The 15,081-nt window shown below is 37.9% G+C and overlaps 1 protein-coding gene and 1 long non-coding RNA gene across 3 annotated transcripts in view; one reads left to right on the top strand and one right to left on the bottom strand.

The window, feature by feature from the left end:
* The window catches only part of mmel1 (membrane metallo-endopeptidase-like 1), a 24,945-nt gene extending 15,033 nt beyond the window's left edge, over positions 1-9,912 (top strand). For both annotated transcript variants that reach the window (XM_042506674.1, XM_042506683.1), the window contains 13 exons: positions 289-425; positions 528-621; positions 713-841; positions 2,392-2,490; positions 2,579-2,662; positions 2,762-2,865; positions 4,261-4,319; positions 4,439-4,558; positions 4,726-4,859; positions 4,978-5,043; positions 5,146-5,241; positions 6,250-6,326; positions 6,779-9,912. In XM_042506674.1, the coding sequence (XP_042362608.1) occupies positions 289-425; positions 528-621; positions 713-841; positions 2,392-2,490; positions 2,579-2,662; positions 2,762-2,865; positions 4,261-4,319; positions 4,439-4,558; positions 4,726-4,859; positions 4,978-5,043; positions 5,146-5,241; positions 6,250-6,326; positions 6,779-6,878 (1,299 nt within the window). In that variant the 3' untranslated portion in view covers positions 6,879-9,912. The remainder of the gene's footprint in view (positions 1-288; positions 426-527; positions 622-712; positions 842-2,391; positions 2,491-2,578; positions 2,663-2,761; positions 2,866-4,260; positions 4,320-4,438; positions 4,559-4,725; positions 4,860-4,977; positions 5,044-5,145; positions 5,242-6,249; positions 6,327-6,778) is intronic.
* LOC121957902 lies at positions 363-15,081 on the bottom strand. Its single transcript, XR_006106799.1, has 3 exons — positions 14,651-15,081; positions 549-628; positions 363-449 (listed from the first exon to the last, which is right to left on the bottom strand). It is a non-coding gene; the product is annotated as an uncharacterized LOC121957902 (long non-coding RNA).

The following is a 15,081-nucleotide window of genomic DNA, read 5'->3' as shown; positions in this document are numbered from 1 at the left end:
CACGTGCGTTCATGTGTGGCATTAAAAATATTAGTTAATATTATATACGGTAAATGTTTCTTTTGTAGGCAGACAGTAGTCAAGATTCAAATATCAATGAAGGAAAAAGTAAAACATATAACCAATGTCAACGAATGTCAATGCATTTTAGTTGTTTTATCAGTGTAGATGCACTGGATGGGAAGGTAGCTGGGAGCACTTCCACATAAAATCATGTGTATTAAACCATGTATTATTTGTCTGAAAGCACGTTGAACATGCAAAATATGTCCTACCTTTTGTTTACAGGGTTTTAACTGGACTCGGTTTATTCAAGGCGTGCTGTCCAGTGTGTCCATGGAGGTGAAGCTGGAGGAGGAGGTGGTGGTGTACAGCTCTCCTTACCTTGAGAAGATGAATGACGTTCTCTCCAAACACAGTGTCAGGTCGGTCCAAGAGTGCTGTGCAAACTAGAAAACATGAAAGTTAAATTATTACAGAATAGCTGCAATTTGGCACACTATAATAAAATCAATTTGTGTTTGCAGAGCTATGCAGAACTACCTCACCTGGCAGCTCATCATTGACAGAGTTAACAGCTTGAGCCGCCGCTTCAAAGACGCCAGAGCCCGTTACAGAAAGGTGTGATCTGCGTGACATAACAGAGCAAAACATGTTAACATGAGCTTATTCAAGAACTGAATTGCAGTGTGTTGTTTGTGTTTGTGGTCAGACTCTATATGGGACCACCGTGGAGGACGCTTGGTGGCGAGAATGTGTCCGTTATGTCCAGAACAGCATGGAGAACGCAGTCGGTGCTCTGTATGTGCGTGAGACTTTTGCTGGAGAGAGCAAACGAATGGTAAGTCCTTTTGGTCTGTTCACCCCTGAATGTCAGTCAATGACAGAAGCATCAGCTTCCTCATGGAGTAGAAATCAGTTATCAGCACAGAGGCAGTTTACATCAAACGAGGAACGCAAGCTGCAAGAAATTCATGGATTTTTCTGCAATAAAAAAAACCTTGAGGGGCCATGTGTCACTTTACAAGCCTCATAATGCTCTGTCTGCCACCAAATCAAGAAAATGGATTATAATAATTTTATCTACCATATTAAGACTTTTATGATTCTTGGACATAAGGAGCACTTTCATTACATCAAATTCATCTTTTTACACCAGCATTTGCTCCCAATAAAAACATGAAAGTAACAGAGGAAATTTTCATAGAATGAAAGACATGTCCGCCCTTAATCGATGCAGAAAAGGCAAAAATTGATGTATACAATTTTTACCAGAATGCAAGAAATTAAGTGTTTGATGCTGAAAATCTCCAAGGGGAAGGACCCCAAGCCCCCAGTTTCATATGTTTCCTGTCAGTTATAAAAAAAAAAAAAAAACCTACTCCCGTGGTGCTACGAACAAATCTATTCATGCACAAAATGTATTATGCTGCCTGTGGCCCCATAATAATAAATGTGTTTCCACCTCTTTTTACAGTTTGCACACCAAAAACCAGAATTGAAATGCCAAAAATAACAAATAAAAATAAAAAATCTTGAAATATTGAAAAAAAGTGTTGTTTTTTACTTTTGGGAGAGGTTGAAAGTGGTTGTAGCAATAAAAGGTAAAAACCTTATATGATGATTCTTATTTAAGTCTCAATGAGAAAACACATCCGCTGGACTCAATGGATTATCTGTGTTGAAGTGTTATGTGTTAAGTGTTACATTATAACTACTTGTTTGCTTGTTATGTTGTTGTATTAAGGACAGAAATACCTTTAGTATTTGAATATATTGTAAATTCTACAGGGGAGGTTTTCACTATAAGCTGCTTTGGGTATCTTACCTCTTTGGGTTTCTTACTTCTCCTGCACAAATCAAAAAAACAAAAGTAAAAAATCAAATAAATGTGACTTAGAAGAATGGAAACAGATTCAGAATAAATGATGACGTAATGTCTCTTCAAGAGTTTATGAAAATATTAGTTTTTCAAAACTCTCCATATCCATTGTCCAGTGTGCTCTCCATTATTGTATATTAATTTTTACAATATCTAGCTGTTGCTAGATGGTAATCCTGGATTTGCAAAAGTCTTATGAGTTGCTTCAAAATATTCTTGTCTTTGTGGTTTATAGACAATGCTGTGGTTCAGGTCTGGTTATGATTGGTTAGGGGTTTAGATTAAAGGGCTGACTTGAAACATGGCTGTTTTCACAAATCTGGGGTCTCCATCAAGCCATGACCATGTAACCTGACTGAAGAGATAGTGTCACCTACTGCTCAAATTGATGATCCATTGATTGATTGATTATCATCTGAAAATTTAGTTAAAATTTGCGCTATATTTGGATGGAAACCAAACTCATGACAGTTTGTTTCTGTATGGGACTTTCATTACACTGTTCACAGGTCAGTGACCTTATTGGTAAGATCCAGAAAGCATATGTTGAAACCCTGGAGGAATTAAGCTGGATGGATTCTCCCTCGAAGGAGAAGGCAAGAGAGAAGGTAAAGTGCACAGCCAAGCTGAGAAAATAAGGGTATATCCTTTCTAGATGTTCAGTGTTAATACGTAAATGTTCTTAATTTCATGCAGGCCATGGCGATCAAGGAGCATATTGGCTATCCGGATCATATTCTGCAGGACAGCAACCAGAAGCTTGACCAGGAGTACGCACATGTAAGTAAGAACTGAGTCTGTTTCTGAGCCACATTGCATGAATGATGATAATAATGATATATGTCACTGATCTCTGATTTCTGTTGTTTCTCTTTCTAGCTGAATTTTAGCGAAGAACATTACTTTGAGAACATCCTCGAGAACCTCAGGTCTGAAGCACACAAGAGTCTGAAGAAGCTCAGAGAACCAGTGGACCCGGACTTGTAAGCTGTTGATGCATCTGACAACACAAAATGTTCTTATCAGAAATACACAAACTCATGTACTCGAGAAGTCAGTGCTTGGGTTTTTTTTCAGAGCTCTTAAGTTGAGAGAGGGGAGTTATCGCACATCGTGTAGGTCCAAGGCTACCAAAAAACAGCGTACATGAGGAAAAAAGTGTGCAGGCGTTACTTTTTTCCTCATGTTCTCAGAGCTCTCTGATATAATAAGTCATTAAGGGTGACACAGGACAGTCACACTTCAGCTCCCTCTTTCTGTTATTGTAGTAAACAGGGTTGTGCTCAGCCAAATCATTAAAAAAATGACTTTTTTTTAAGTGGACATGGTGCACTAAATGTCCCACAGTAAAAAGAAAAAGGTACTCTGTGTTTTCATCAAGTAATCCTAAAATTAAGCTGTCAGTGTGTTAAGTAAAACAATTAATTTCGGAGTAGTAAAAGTTCCACATTCACAATCTTACTTAAGTAAAAGAATAAAATTATGAGCATAAATATACTTTAAGTACCCAAAGTTTAAGTACTTATTATGCAGAATGGCCAGTTTCAGAATCCTCTATCTTGTATTACTGGATTATGATTATTGACGCCTTACTGTGCTCATCACTTAAATGTTGCAGTTGCTAAATTTCAACTATTTTATGTGCTGCGGGGCAGCTTAACTATAGACTGTATCAAACTGAAAATGTACACACAGTGAGTTGACCCACTGGTTTGTAAACTCCCCTTTTGAAGGTTTGTCACGTTTGAGTTCAGATGAGGACCCAGATGCAGAGCAAAAAGAGCAGAAAGGTGTACAAACGATAAGCGTGCCTTAATGCCGATAAAAATGTTTAAAAAAAGAGGAAAAAAAACAAGTAACCAAAACATGAATCAAAAACTAAACTGAAACCAACCAGGACTGCAAGGAAGAACTCAAATGCAGCAGCAAACACAATGGAAACAACAGAGAGGATAACACACGTGTACAGGGTGCATCTATCCATTATCCATAACTGCTCATTCTGTTGAGGGTCGCGGGGTGCTTGAGCCGGCACCAGCTGACACTGTGCAAGAGGCGTGCAAAAGAACAAGTCCTCAGACTATCACAAGGCTGAAACATGAGACAGACAACTATTCACACTCAAATTTTACAAAAAGCACAATATTTGCCTCTAAAATGTAGTGGAGTAAAAGTATAAAGAAGCATAAAATGGAAATGCTCAAGAACCTTAGAATTGTTCTTAAATAAAGTACTTGAGTAAATGTACTTATATTCAACCAATTGAGGGTTTAAATATGCTGTTTTCTGGTGCTGTGTGAGTGGATTTTTAGCATAAAATCTTCAACGAAAATTCAGTTTAGTGCTCTTTCATTCATGATGAACTAATCACTCCTCAGGTGGATCATCGGTGCTGCTGTGGTGAATGCTTTCTACTCACCCAACAGAAACCAGATCGGTAAGAGCTTTGCCCTCTGTGGATAAAAAAGACATGTTGTTTTTCTGCTCTGTGTAATCCTGTTTCGTGTCTCTTCAGTACTAATTGTGTTGTCTCTCTTGTTGTTTTTGTCTGTGCAGTGTTTCCAGCAGGAATCCTGCAGCCGCCTTTTTTCAGTAAACATCAGCACCAGGCTCTTAACTTTGGAGGGATAGGAATGGTTATCGGACATGAGATCACACACGGATTCGACGACAACGGTGAGACGCGATTCATCCATCGTGCATATTTTTGGGAAGTCATTATCATTTTTAAAATAACAGTTTATTTTAGGTCTGCTGTTATGACCATGATAGGTTACTGCTTTGGTAGATGCATCATGTTTGGCAAACAGTACTTTTACTTGATGCATTATGTTTCCTCACAGGGCGTAATTTCGACAAGGATGGTAATATGCTAAACTGGTGGAGTAATTATTCTGCTGAGCATTTTAAAGAGCAGTCACAGTGCATGGTGCAACAATATGGCAACTTCAACTGGAAGCTGGCAGGTGGACAAAACGTAAGCATCCAGTGACATGTATGAAATGAGACGTTTTGTCTCCGACAATGTAAACCATGTATTTAATGACGACCAGAATGAGTGTTTTCATGTCGTGGTTTTGTCTGTGCTGCTGCAGGTCAGTGGAATCAGCACTTTGGGGGAGAACATTGCAGACAATGGAGGGGTTCGTCAAGCATATAAGGTTGTTAGCTGCAAAACCACGTTGCTATTTCAGCAGCAAGTCCAAAATGTTTATAATAAAACATCCCGCATATCTGAAATCTGTTTTTATGTGTGTGGACAGGCTTATCTAAAGTGGGTGGAGATGGAGGGCGAGGAGCCTCGTCTACCTGGTCTAGACATGGATCACAAGCAACTTTTCTTTCTCAACTTTGCCCAAGTAAGTGAGAATAATGAGAGAACATGTTGTTTCTGAATGTGTTATTTCAGCAGACGGAGGGCAGAACATAATTTCTGCGTCTGGAGACGAGAGCTAAAGCTCAGGGGGAGCATTTTTCAGTGGATGTTTGGTGCTGAGAAGTAAACACTGGGACAAAGGGAGAGGGTCAGGGGGTGAAGCAATCCCAGAACAAATCAGTGTTCAGCTACACACACAAACATGGGGGACGAGGACGAGCTGCCAAAGTAAAGATCATCTTGGTGCCAGAAAATGTAAAGCGTAAGCAGGAAGCCGTCATCCACAATTAAACAGGTCAAATGTTACAAATGAATTTCAAGATTCCCCACCATGAATCAGTTGGTACATAAGTAAAATAAATTGTGCCACATTTTCTCCACAAAGACTGGATGTTAGAAAAACATCTGATGCAAAATGCTGCTACTGCAAAAAAAAAAGTTTTATAAACACGAGTTGTATTTGAAGTAAAATAATAAACTTGTAGATTGTAAAATGTTTTAATGTGTAGTGCTATTCATCAGTACAAATGTTTTGGTATGAGTTGCTTCATGTTATATCATTATAGATATCCGCCTTAGAGGTGTCTGCATTCTCTTCAATATTGTAGAACTAGATGGCCAGCACAAAAATTTAATTTTGAAAAAAAAAAAAAAAAAAAAAAAAGGAAAAACTCAAGAGCAGTGGCTCCTTCCAGAAATCATGACTCAAGATAATCCACTGACCTTATGGGGAGCATTTTCATGTAGGAACTAAGAACTACACCGGCCAACTGTACCACTGTGCAGATGGAAGTGTGCATCTACTCGTGGACGAGAGGCTCGTGCTTTTGACAGCGTGAGATGTAAACATTAATGGCGTGCTCGTCGGCTGAGCTGTAACATTCACTAGCTCAATAGCCTTTCACAGTCAACAGAAGGCTTCATTTAACTCCTAATGACTGCTTTTTAAACGTAGATTACTCTCCACTAACCGTATCTTCATTTTCTCAAGGTGTGGTGCGGTGCTTATCGGCCTGAGTATGCCAGCCAGTCCATCAAGACTGACTCACACAGTCCCTTAGAGTACAGGTAAGAAGCTTTAGCATGCTCCTGTAGCTTTCATCATGCGTTTCAGTTTTTAAAAAATGTCCATATTAGTTGACAACAAATCTATTCATATATTTACATTTAATTAGTAGGAATCAGAGAATTTTGACTACTTCTTTACTCAAACTAATTAATCTATTTTCTAACTAGTTGGAAAATAATGTCATCGTTTAAATCAATCAATAGATTTGTTGTCACCATTTCTGACATTTTACAGAACAAACAACCTATTGATTTGTCAAGAAAATAATCAGCAGATTTATCAACAATGGAAATAATTATTAGTTGCAGCCCTAATTAGAATCAATGCTGGTCCATTTGCTGATCGAAATATGAAGACTTAAAAATCTGGACTCACACAGCTGTGCTCCTCGAACATTCATCACATGCTTCAGCATTTTATCACAATGTTTTGGTTTTTCTCTTGTCTTCAGGGTGCTCGGATCGCTCCAGAATTTCGAAGCATTCTCAGAAGCTTTCCAGTGCCAAAAAGGCAGTCAGATGAACCCCGAGCTTAAGTGCCGTGTCTGGTAGAAAATTTGACTCTTGAGGAAAGTATTTCTTGATTTGGGCAACTCAAATCAAAAGAACAAGTTGTACTGCTTAAACCCACAGAGACACTCTGCTTATTTCCAATTTATTTGGGGCAGAGTGATGACACTGGTATTTTCTTTCAAAATGGATGGCATCCTAGCCTCCAAACTTGAAGCTTATATAATATATAAAAGAAACTTCGAGTATCTTCTCAAGTTTGAGGTGTTGTCTCTGGACGAGTGGGTCACTTGTTCTTTTTATTGCTGTGTCCCACGACAGCTGACAGGTGGGTACATGAATTAAAATGCTACATAGGAAACCTTGTGAAAAAGGTTAAAGCTTATATGGCCGGCTTTAAATGCTTCGCCAGCCTTTCTTGAATTAATCCTTAAAAAAAAATCTCTTGTGCAGATCTTTGTGATTTCTCCACTATCATTTGGCACTGAGTTGCCTCTTTTCTCTGATGTATTGTTTTCAAGACATTGTGCCACTTCAGAAGAAACAATAGTGAACAAATCAAACTCTGACTGAGGAGTATGAAGCAAATGAAAGCTCGGGGCTTTGCCAAAGTAAAGCTACAATAGAATTAGTCACACTCGGAGAGTTTGGTCATTCACTGTTACATGAAACAAATTACCTAAAGACTTTAAGACTGTTAAATCTTTGCAGCTTTAACCTTAAATTAACATTTGGAGAGCTGTGGCTCTCGACATTTTTACACCTAAAGAGTGGACAATATTTAAAATTTACAAAGCTATTTAGTACTTTTTGGAGGTTAATTATTTTCTAAGTTTCTCTATCACGTCCTGCAAATGATTGTTGCTCAATACTCTCTGCAGAAACGTATATGTTTGTCATGACAGTTTTCCTGTAAGAAACCATATTCCAGATGTTTTGAAGAATACTGGTGGCCTGCTGCTTTTGAAGCTGGTGAAAAAACAGCTGTTGGAGATACAGCGATGTGATAATGATTTAAAAAAAACAATTTGTACCATTTTGTTGCGTTATTGGTTATCAGAGGTGTGGACTCGAGTCATATGACTTGGACTTGAGTCAGACTGGAGTCGCAAATATGATGACTTTAGACTGGACCTGACAATATCAAAAAAGAGTCACAGCTCAACTTGGACTTTAACACCAATGACTCGTGACCTCACTTGGACTTGAGCCTTTTGACATGAAAATACTCAATATACGTTCTCCCAAAGCCCAAAAATTAAAAAAGTGTGCCACAAATCAATTACTTTCCTCAATAAACTAATATTAAAGCCATTTAAACCTGGCAAGTCAACAATTAATTCCCCAGGTCGACTTTGTTTAAACCAATTTGACAGCATCCAATCAAGTTGCAGGAGAGAAATAGTAAGAATTAACTTTTTGCCGGATGCAAAAAATTAAACCAAAGATCTTTTCATTTGCAAAGAAAAACTACATGGTGGTAAACACAAAAAAACAATTGGGTATGTAAAACACGTGGGTCAAAAAATACTGACAGAAACATTTGATACTGTTTAACATTTAAAGTTACAAAGAACAGTAAGTTTACATAGTTAACGAGCTAATGCTCAGGTAACATTTTCTCAACAGCTAATAACTTTTTAAGACTTGTAACGAATAAATACAAATTTCAAAAGCATTATGATTTTGACTATTATTTAAATGGAATTGGTGGAAAATGCATTATGACTTGAAACTCAAAGTTAAGGACTTAAAAATGACTTGGGACTCGTTAATGCTCATTTACAATCCCTTTCAAAAATAGATGCGTCCATTTCAAACGTTATAAACGTCACTGCCCTCACACTTCCATGCATCCTTTATGACAGCATAGAGACAGCCAATAGACGGCACTAGAGTTCAAAGTTTCTGACAGTTGGAACAAAATCTGTGAGAGGGCTCGAACAAAAACAGCCAACACTAACTTAAAGCTTCTTCAGTATAAGTGGCTAATGCAGACTTAAGTAACCCCTGCTAAATAACATAGATATAACAATAATATACCTGACAAGTGTCTTGAATGTAAGGACATTCAAGGAACATTTATACATTGCATTTGAGAATGTGATAAAATTCAGAGATTTTGGAGGGAGGTGATCAAGAAAATCATGATCATTTTGTCTATGAATTTTCCAATATATTCTCAAATGATACTGTTACATATATACCTATCAAATCTCAAGTTAAGAACCAAAGAACATAAATGCATTGACTTTGCTATACTTTAGGCAAAACGAATGATTGCTGTCAGCTGGAAGAAAACTATCGCACCTACAATAGGTGCTTGGATTAAAAATAGGGCACATTGAATGTCAACGAAGAGGATAAAATACAACCTGAAAAATAAGTTGCATGTTCATGAGGAGATAGGGAAACCATTCAAAGACTTTATGAAAGTTATATAAGAGAGCCTCTATACACAAGGGAGAATTGGGATAAGATATATGAAGAATCATAGTGATAAACCCCAGAAAAGATTAGGCAAGATTTGGAATTTTGTAAGCTTTTGCTTATGCTTATGTATATGTGCGTGCATGTACAGTGTATTCTTTTTCCCAGTGTTTCAGAAGTACCATTAAAATTAAATTTTATATAAGATGTAGCCTTAGGCTCTATGCTGACTTTGGTTATATTACAGGAGAAATGTTAAAAGAGAGAAAGAACATCTGTTAAAGTGTTTGTAGGGGTGGATGTGTGAGTGTGTGCTTCTATTTATGTGTGGTTGTAATGTTAAAACTGGCAGTATAATGTTTTAAATTACAATGCTGACTGTGCTGTACAAAATTAATAAAGACATTGTTAAAAAAAAGTTTCTGACAATAACAAACGAGCCGACAGTGGAGGAGGTCGTAATAATTTACCTTTAAACGGTCGTAAACGGCGGTGGTCTGTGAGGCCATTGCGATCGTGACAAGTGGATGGAGAATTTTTTTTTTTTTTTAATCCGTTCCATTCCTCTGTTTTTCAAGTCTTGCCTGAAATGTGCTACTGCGCCTTTGCATTTTCCACTGGTACTGCTTTGTTTTGTTTATAAGCTTCAAACGCAGAATACAAAGGGCTCCATCCATGCCTGTATACGTATCTAACGTTGAGCATAACTTAAGCCCCTAGACTTGACTAGGGACTTGTCAGTTTTGACTGCAGACTATATAAATAATGGAAGACGCCATCTTGGTTTCGGAGCCAGATGTAACCATATTTGGACAAGAGGATGTAGCTGTGGTGGAGCGAGGGGTGGGCTTTGGACCTTAATAAAAATTCAACCTCCGTACAGCTGTCATAAGCATTAAAATTAACTATAGAGACAAAAAAACTTGTTCATTTCTGTTGCAAATTTGGGTATTTTAACATGGGAGTCTATGGAGATTGAATCTGTTTGGGAGCCAGCCTCAAGAAGCCTCGATGACCTGCAGTTTTTAGCACTTCAGCCTTGGCTTCATGTGGACGGAGAATTCTTTTCACTTTATTACGATTCATCCTGTTCCGCCATTTGTTAAATGACTTAGTCAGTATCCATAAGCTTTCAGAAAATGTGCACAAATAGGGGAGAAATTGGCACAGAGTACAGACAGAGGGCTCCTAATCTAAAGCTGAGCATTAATGAACCCTTAATCATGACTTAGGACTTGACTTTGTACTTATGTGCAAAGACTTGAGACTTGTGACTAGCAAAACAATGACTTGCTCCCACCTCTGTTGGTAACTACAATGATTAGCTGCAGGTTTGGATATATGATAGGTTATTAATCACGGCTCTGTTGTGTGTTTGAAGCTCGCTACATTCCACCTTTTACTTGATTTTGAGAGGTTATAAAAATGCCTAACATGTGCCATTTGTTAGACGGCACTTACCTACATTTATTCCAAATTATGTCTGCTTGTATGATATCTGTGAGTTTACATTTAACTCAACAGATGGTGATTGATTTGTAGAAGAACTGTTATTTCCTTCACCGTGCTATCTCCCCAGAGGAGACGTGAACACAGGGAAGACTTTTAGCCTGTGGGCATAGCCAATTACATGCTAAGGGGAAGAGAGAGGAGAACATACACACTCTCTCACACATGGACAGGCAGCAGATGAAGTGGTTTGCCCTCTGATCTCACATTGATCATCGCTGTGTAAGATGAAAGGATGAAGTGCAGTGAGCTGAAGCGTGGTGACCGCTGTAGCCGAAACCACGAGCCTGCAGGCAGACGCACACTGAAGAATGGGGCTTGTCATTAAAGAGATGGCTAGGGCCAAGACTGTTATTTTCTACCTTTATTAACAAGTAATGACAGGAGAATCAAAGCAGAGCAGAACTCATAAGAGAGGTACTGGCTGCAGGGAGCCACCGTTTTTGTGCCACGGCGAGCTTTCAAACAGTAGAAAAACAAACAAATAAACAGTCGGTTTTGAATGTTTGCTTGTCACTAGTCATATTCAGGATGCCTTGGTAAACTGAACACGACTTGTAGGTCTAAAAAGCCAAATTGAATGTGCATATTGAAGCTTTACACTCTTAGTCTGTCTCTCAGTCTTCACATATTGGCAAATACTGTTAATACTGTTGTGTTTAGAGGGAGAGGACACACTGATTTAAAAAAAAAAAGAGGGTTTTACTCAGTGGTGTGCTGATGTCTTAAAGCAAAAGTCTGACATTTAATAAGCTTGACAAGATGAAAAAAAACCTATACTCCGCTCATATCTGTCAGGTAAATAAGAAGCTGCAGGCAGCAGATGGTGAGATTAGCTTAGCATTAAAACAGGAAACAGCAAGTCTATGGAGCCAGAACAGTGACTTTAGATTTTGGCACAGATAAGTACATTTTGGCGTTGGAAACAAAAACTGAAATCAAAAGTAAACATTGGCTTTGCAACACTTGCATTTGAAAGAGTTGTATTAAGAAGCTGACACTTGTTCCAGCGGACCTCTGCCAAACCAACATAATGTTGGTTAACAGAAAACTGAAGAGAAACCGTGAGCATTAACAAAAACAACAACAACGTGTCACTGAAAAAAAGACTTAAAAAATCAGGAGATTGTCACTGTAAAATCAAAATACCAAAATATAATATGATAAGATTGCAAGTACATGGTCAAAAAATTAAAAAGTGTGTTGCATTCAATCCTAATTGGAAGACGGATATACGTATATCTTTAAATGCCTTTGTTTAATTTTTCAGCTAATGTTCAAGTGAAAGTGAAGTTAGAGTGTCTTTAACTTCTGCACTGTAACCATGGATGTATGAAGACAGCTGGATACAGCACTGGAGGCGGGGCCCATTCATTCCAATGAAAGTGTCTCAGTGGTGCATGAAACCCAAAAAGTTTAAATAAAAGGAGGATCGGCACCGCTTCTTCACTGTGTGGCCCTTTGAGTAGGTGCACTACAGACTTTTACCAGCCAAGCCCGCTTCTCCAGTTTTAATGCTAACTTGATTAAGGACAAAATGATTTATTTTGTGCTGCTCTTCTAGACTTTCAACACTTTATCTGACAAAATGGATTAAATCCCGATAGCATCATTTTGCAGGGGTCGTAATGCTCAATAAAATGCATCACATTATTAACAGGCATCACTTTCTTCTCTGGGCCCCAGGGACTCATGTGATGGTGTAATTTCACTGTTTGGCCCCAATGAAAACTGGCTCCAAAGCCCAGTGCGCTTCCTGGGGACCTGGATCAAATATGGAATAACAACTTCCTGGCCCGTAACATGACACCATTGGGCCAAAAAAGACTTTTTAAAAAAGACTCTTACTTAAGCTCAAATCACATTTCATTTTACAGACTGAAAACCTGAATGGATTTTAATATATTTTGTTGTCTTTTTCGCATATGTTGTGTAATAAGTGCACAATATTAGCGGGAATGTGATCTAACATGGTTGAATAAAGCATTTTTTATTTAATTTCAACTTATTTTCAGTGCCAGTGCAACTTTTTTCAAATGCAAGTGTTTCAGTGCCAATGTGTCTTTTTTCAGTTCAGGTTTTGTTTTCAGTGCCAAATTTTATGTGCCAAAATAAAGTCACATTGCTGGCTTCGTTCAACAGTGACAAATCTGCCTTCTAACACCTCTAAAACTTTAATATGTTTGTATCTCCGTTGTTTAAACTTACAACAAAAACTGTAAAAAAAAAAAAAACTAAAATTTTTTTTAAAAAGACTGTCATATGCTGGACATATATTTAATAAGTTATTCACTTCACAGATTAAAAGGCTAATATTGTTACCTTTGAGCAGAGCCAGGCTACTTGTTTCTGATCTTTGTGCTAAGCTAAACTGACAGGCTGAAGCTTCATATTTAACAGACAAACACGAGGCTGGTGCCAATCCTTTTACTCCTACAGAAAGCAAAGAAGTGTATCTCTCCAAATGTCAAACTACTCCTTCTAACAAGAAGCACATTTATCACGTCTGGTACAAAGAAATGTCTGAGGATAAATAAATGAAGTGTTGCAACGTTGCACTGCTGTTTGAAGGGCAACAACTTGGACTCCTGTATATTTTCTCTGGTTTCCTCAAAAAGAGTAAAACAGTTCAAAATTGTTAACTTAAGGTAACATAATATACAAAGTGTTATTGTAGATACTTGATGTTCTATACTGCAGTATTTACATATAAAGGATTCAAATTTGGTAAGAAAGGAAACGTACATTTCTTACCTTAGTTCTAGCTTCACATTTATGTACATGGTGAAACTGTGTCGTTTTGAAATAACCAGCCAAGTACAAAGTCATTTTTGTTATATATGAAAATGTTTCATCTGTATACCCATCAGAAGAGTTTATTTATCTACATGAATATTTATGAAACAACAATGTTGCTTTGCAAGAATTTAGACGTTGAAGATGTTTTATGAATGTTCCTGCTGCTATGTAATTATCTAGATTGCCATTAAAGTGACTGTCTCAACTGTTACCATCTCAAGTCTCTACTTTAAATGTGCAAATGTTATCTAATATATTTTACCAACTCACGGCTGTATGCATCCACGCACCAGTCCAGTTGCACTACAGTGGCTGCGAGTTCGATGGCAACCTCGGCCCTTCGCTGCATGTCATACCCTCTCTCTCCCTTTCACACTAGAGCTGCCCTATATATTATATTATATACATATTCAAGGTGGGCACCCAAGACTACTGACCTTCAACCACCATAGTGTTATAGGTTTCTTCTTCTGTTATAGGAGTCTGAGTGGATGTTTGAGCCAAATTTGAAGAAATTTCCTTAAGGCTTTCTTGAGATAAAGTGTTCACAAGAATGGGACAGATGGATGGACAACCCCAAAACATCATGCCTCTGGATTAAATGCATAGAATAACTGGACAAAATCATGTAGGAATCATTCTTATCCATGCAGAAGTGAAAAGACAGAGTCGATTACAATATCTCTTGCCTTTTCCTGTTGTTCTAATACCTCTTGACATTTTGGTTTTGTTCAAATTCTGTTCATGCATTTTTGATACAGAAGAGCCCTTAAAGCATTCAGTTTATGGCATTATGTTCATCTTCATTTATATGGTCATGCAGTCGAGTGTAGTTAGGATTTTAAAAAAAAAAAAAAAAAAACCAAAAAAAAAAAACCATGGAAACCTACAGCACAAAACAACTGACAGCCAAACAGTGCAATACAAGTGACCAACATTAAAACAGACAGCATGGAATAAAACAAGTGGAGGAACAACGGTCACATTAGACAGATAACTTAGTGTTTGTGTGTTTGTGTGTGTCTGTGTGTGTGGGTAGAAGGATTATCTATATAAAGACATCCATTTATATTTACCATTTGTATGTGACTTGTTCCTCGTCAACAGCAATTTCTATGAGGTTTTCGTGACACTGCATATTTCGGCATTTCTCCTTTGGACTTCTGATATTAGCTGGCAGCCTCATCGTCGTCTGTCTGAAATTTTGTGAACATGGCAGTGTTGCCCCTCTCTGAAGCCCCTCGTATCTGCTCCTCCATTAGAGCAATTAGTGGCAAAACAACTATAAACATTGTATTTGTATCCGGGGAACATCTTTATCACCAACAGAGCCACTTACTAAATCAAGCTTCGGACAAATCCAGTCAGAAAAACGGTGGAAACGTGTTTCCCCCCTCGAGAAACTCAGCGAGCACATCTTCTTTTTTTTTTATTTAACTGTTGTTATCGACTCTATTTGCAAAATAACTTCACTTATCGCTGTGTTTACTCTGCTAATGCTAAGGTT

This window comes from Plectropomus leopardus, chromosome 2 (assembly GCF_008729295.1).
Source record: "Plectropomus leopardus isolate mb chromosome 2, YSFRI_Pleo_2.0, whole genome shotgun sequence".
In the NCBI taxonomy this organism is placed as follows: Eukaryota; Metazoa; Chordata; class Actinopteri; order Perciformes; family Serranidae; genus Plectropomus; species Plectropomus leopardus.
Note: the sequence above shows the minus strand (reverse complement) of the source record. Positions and strands in the feature narration are given on the sequence as shown.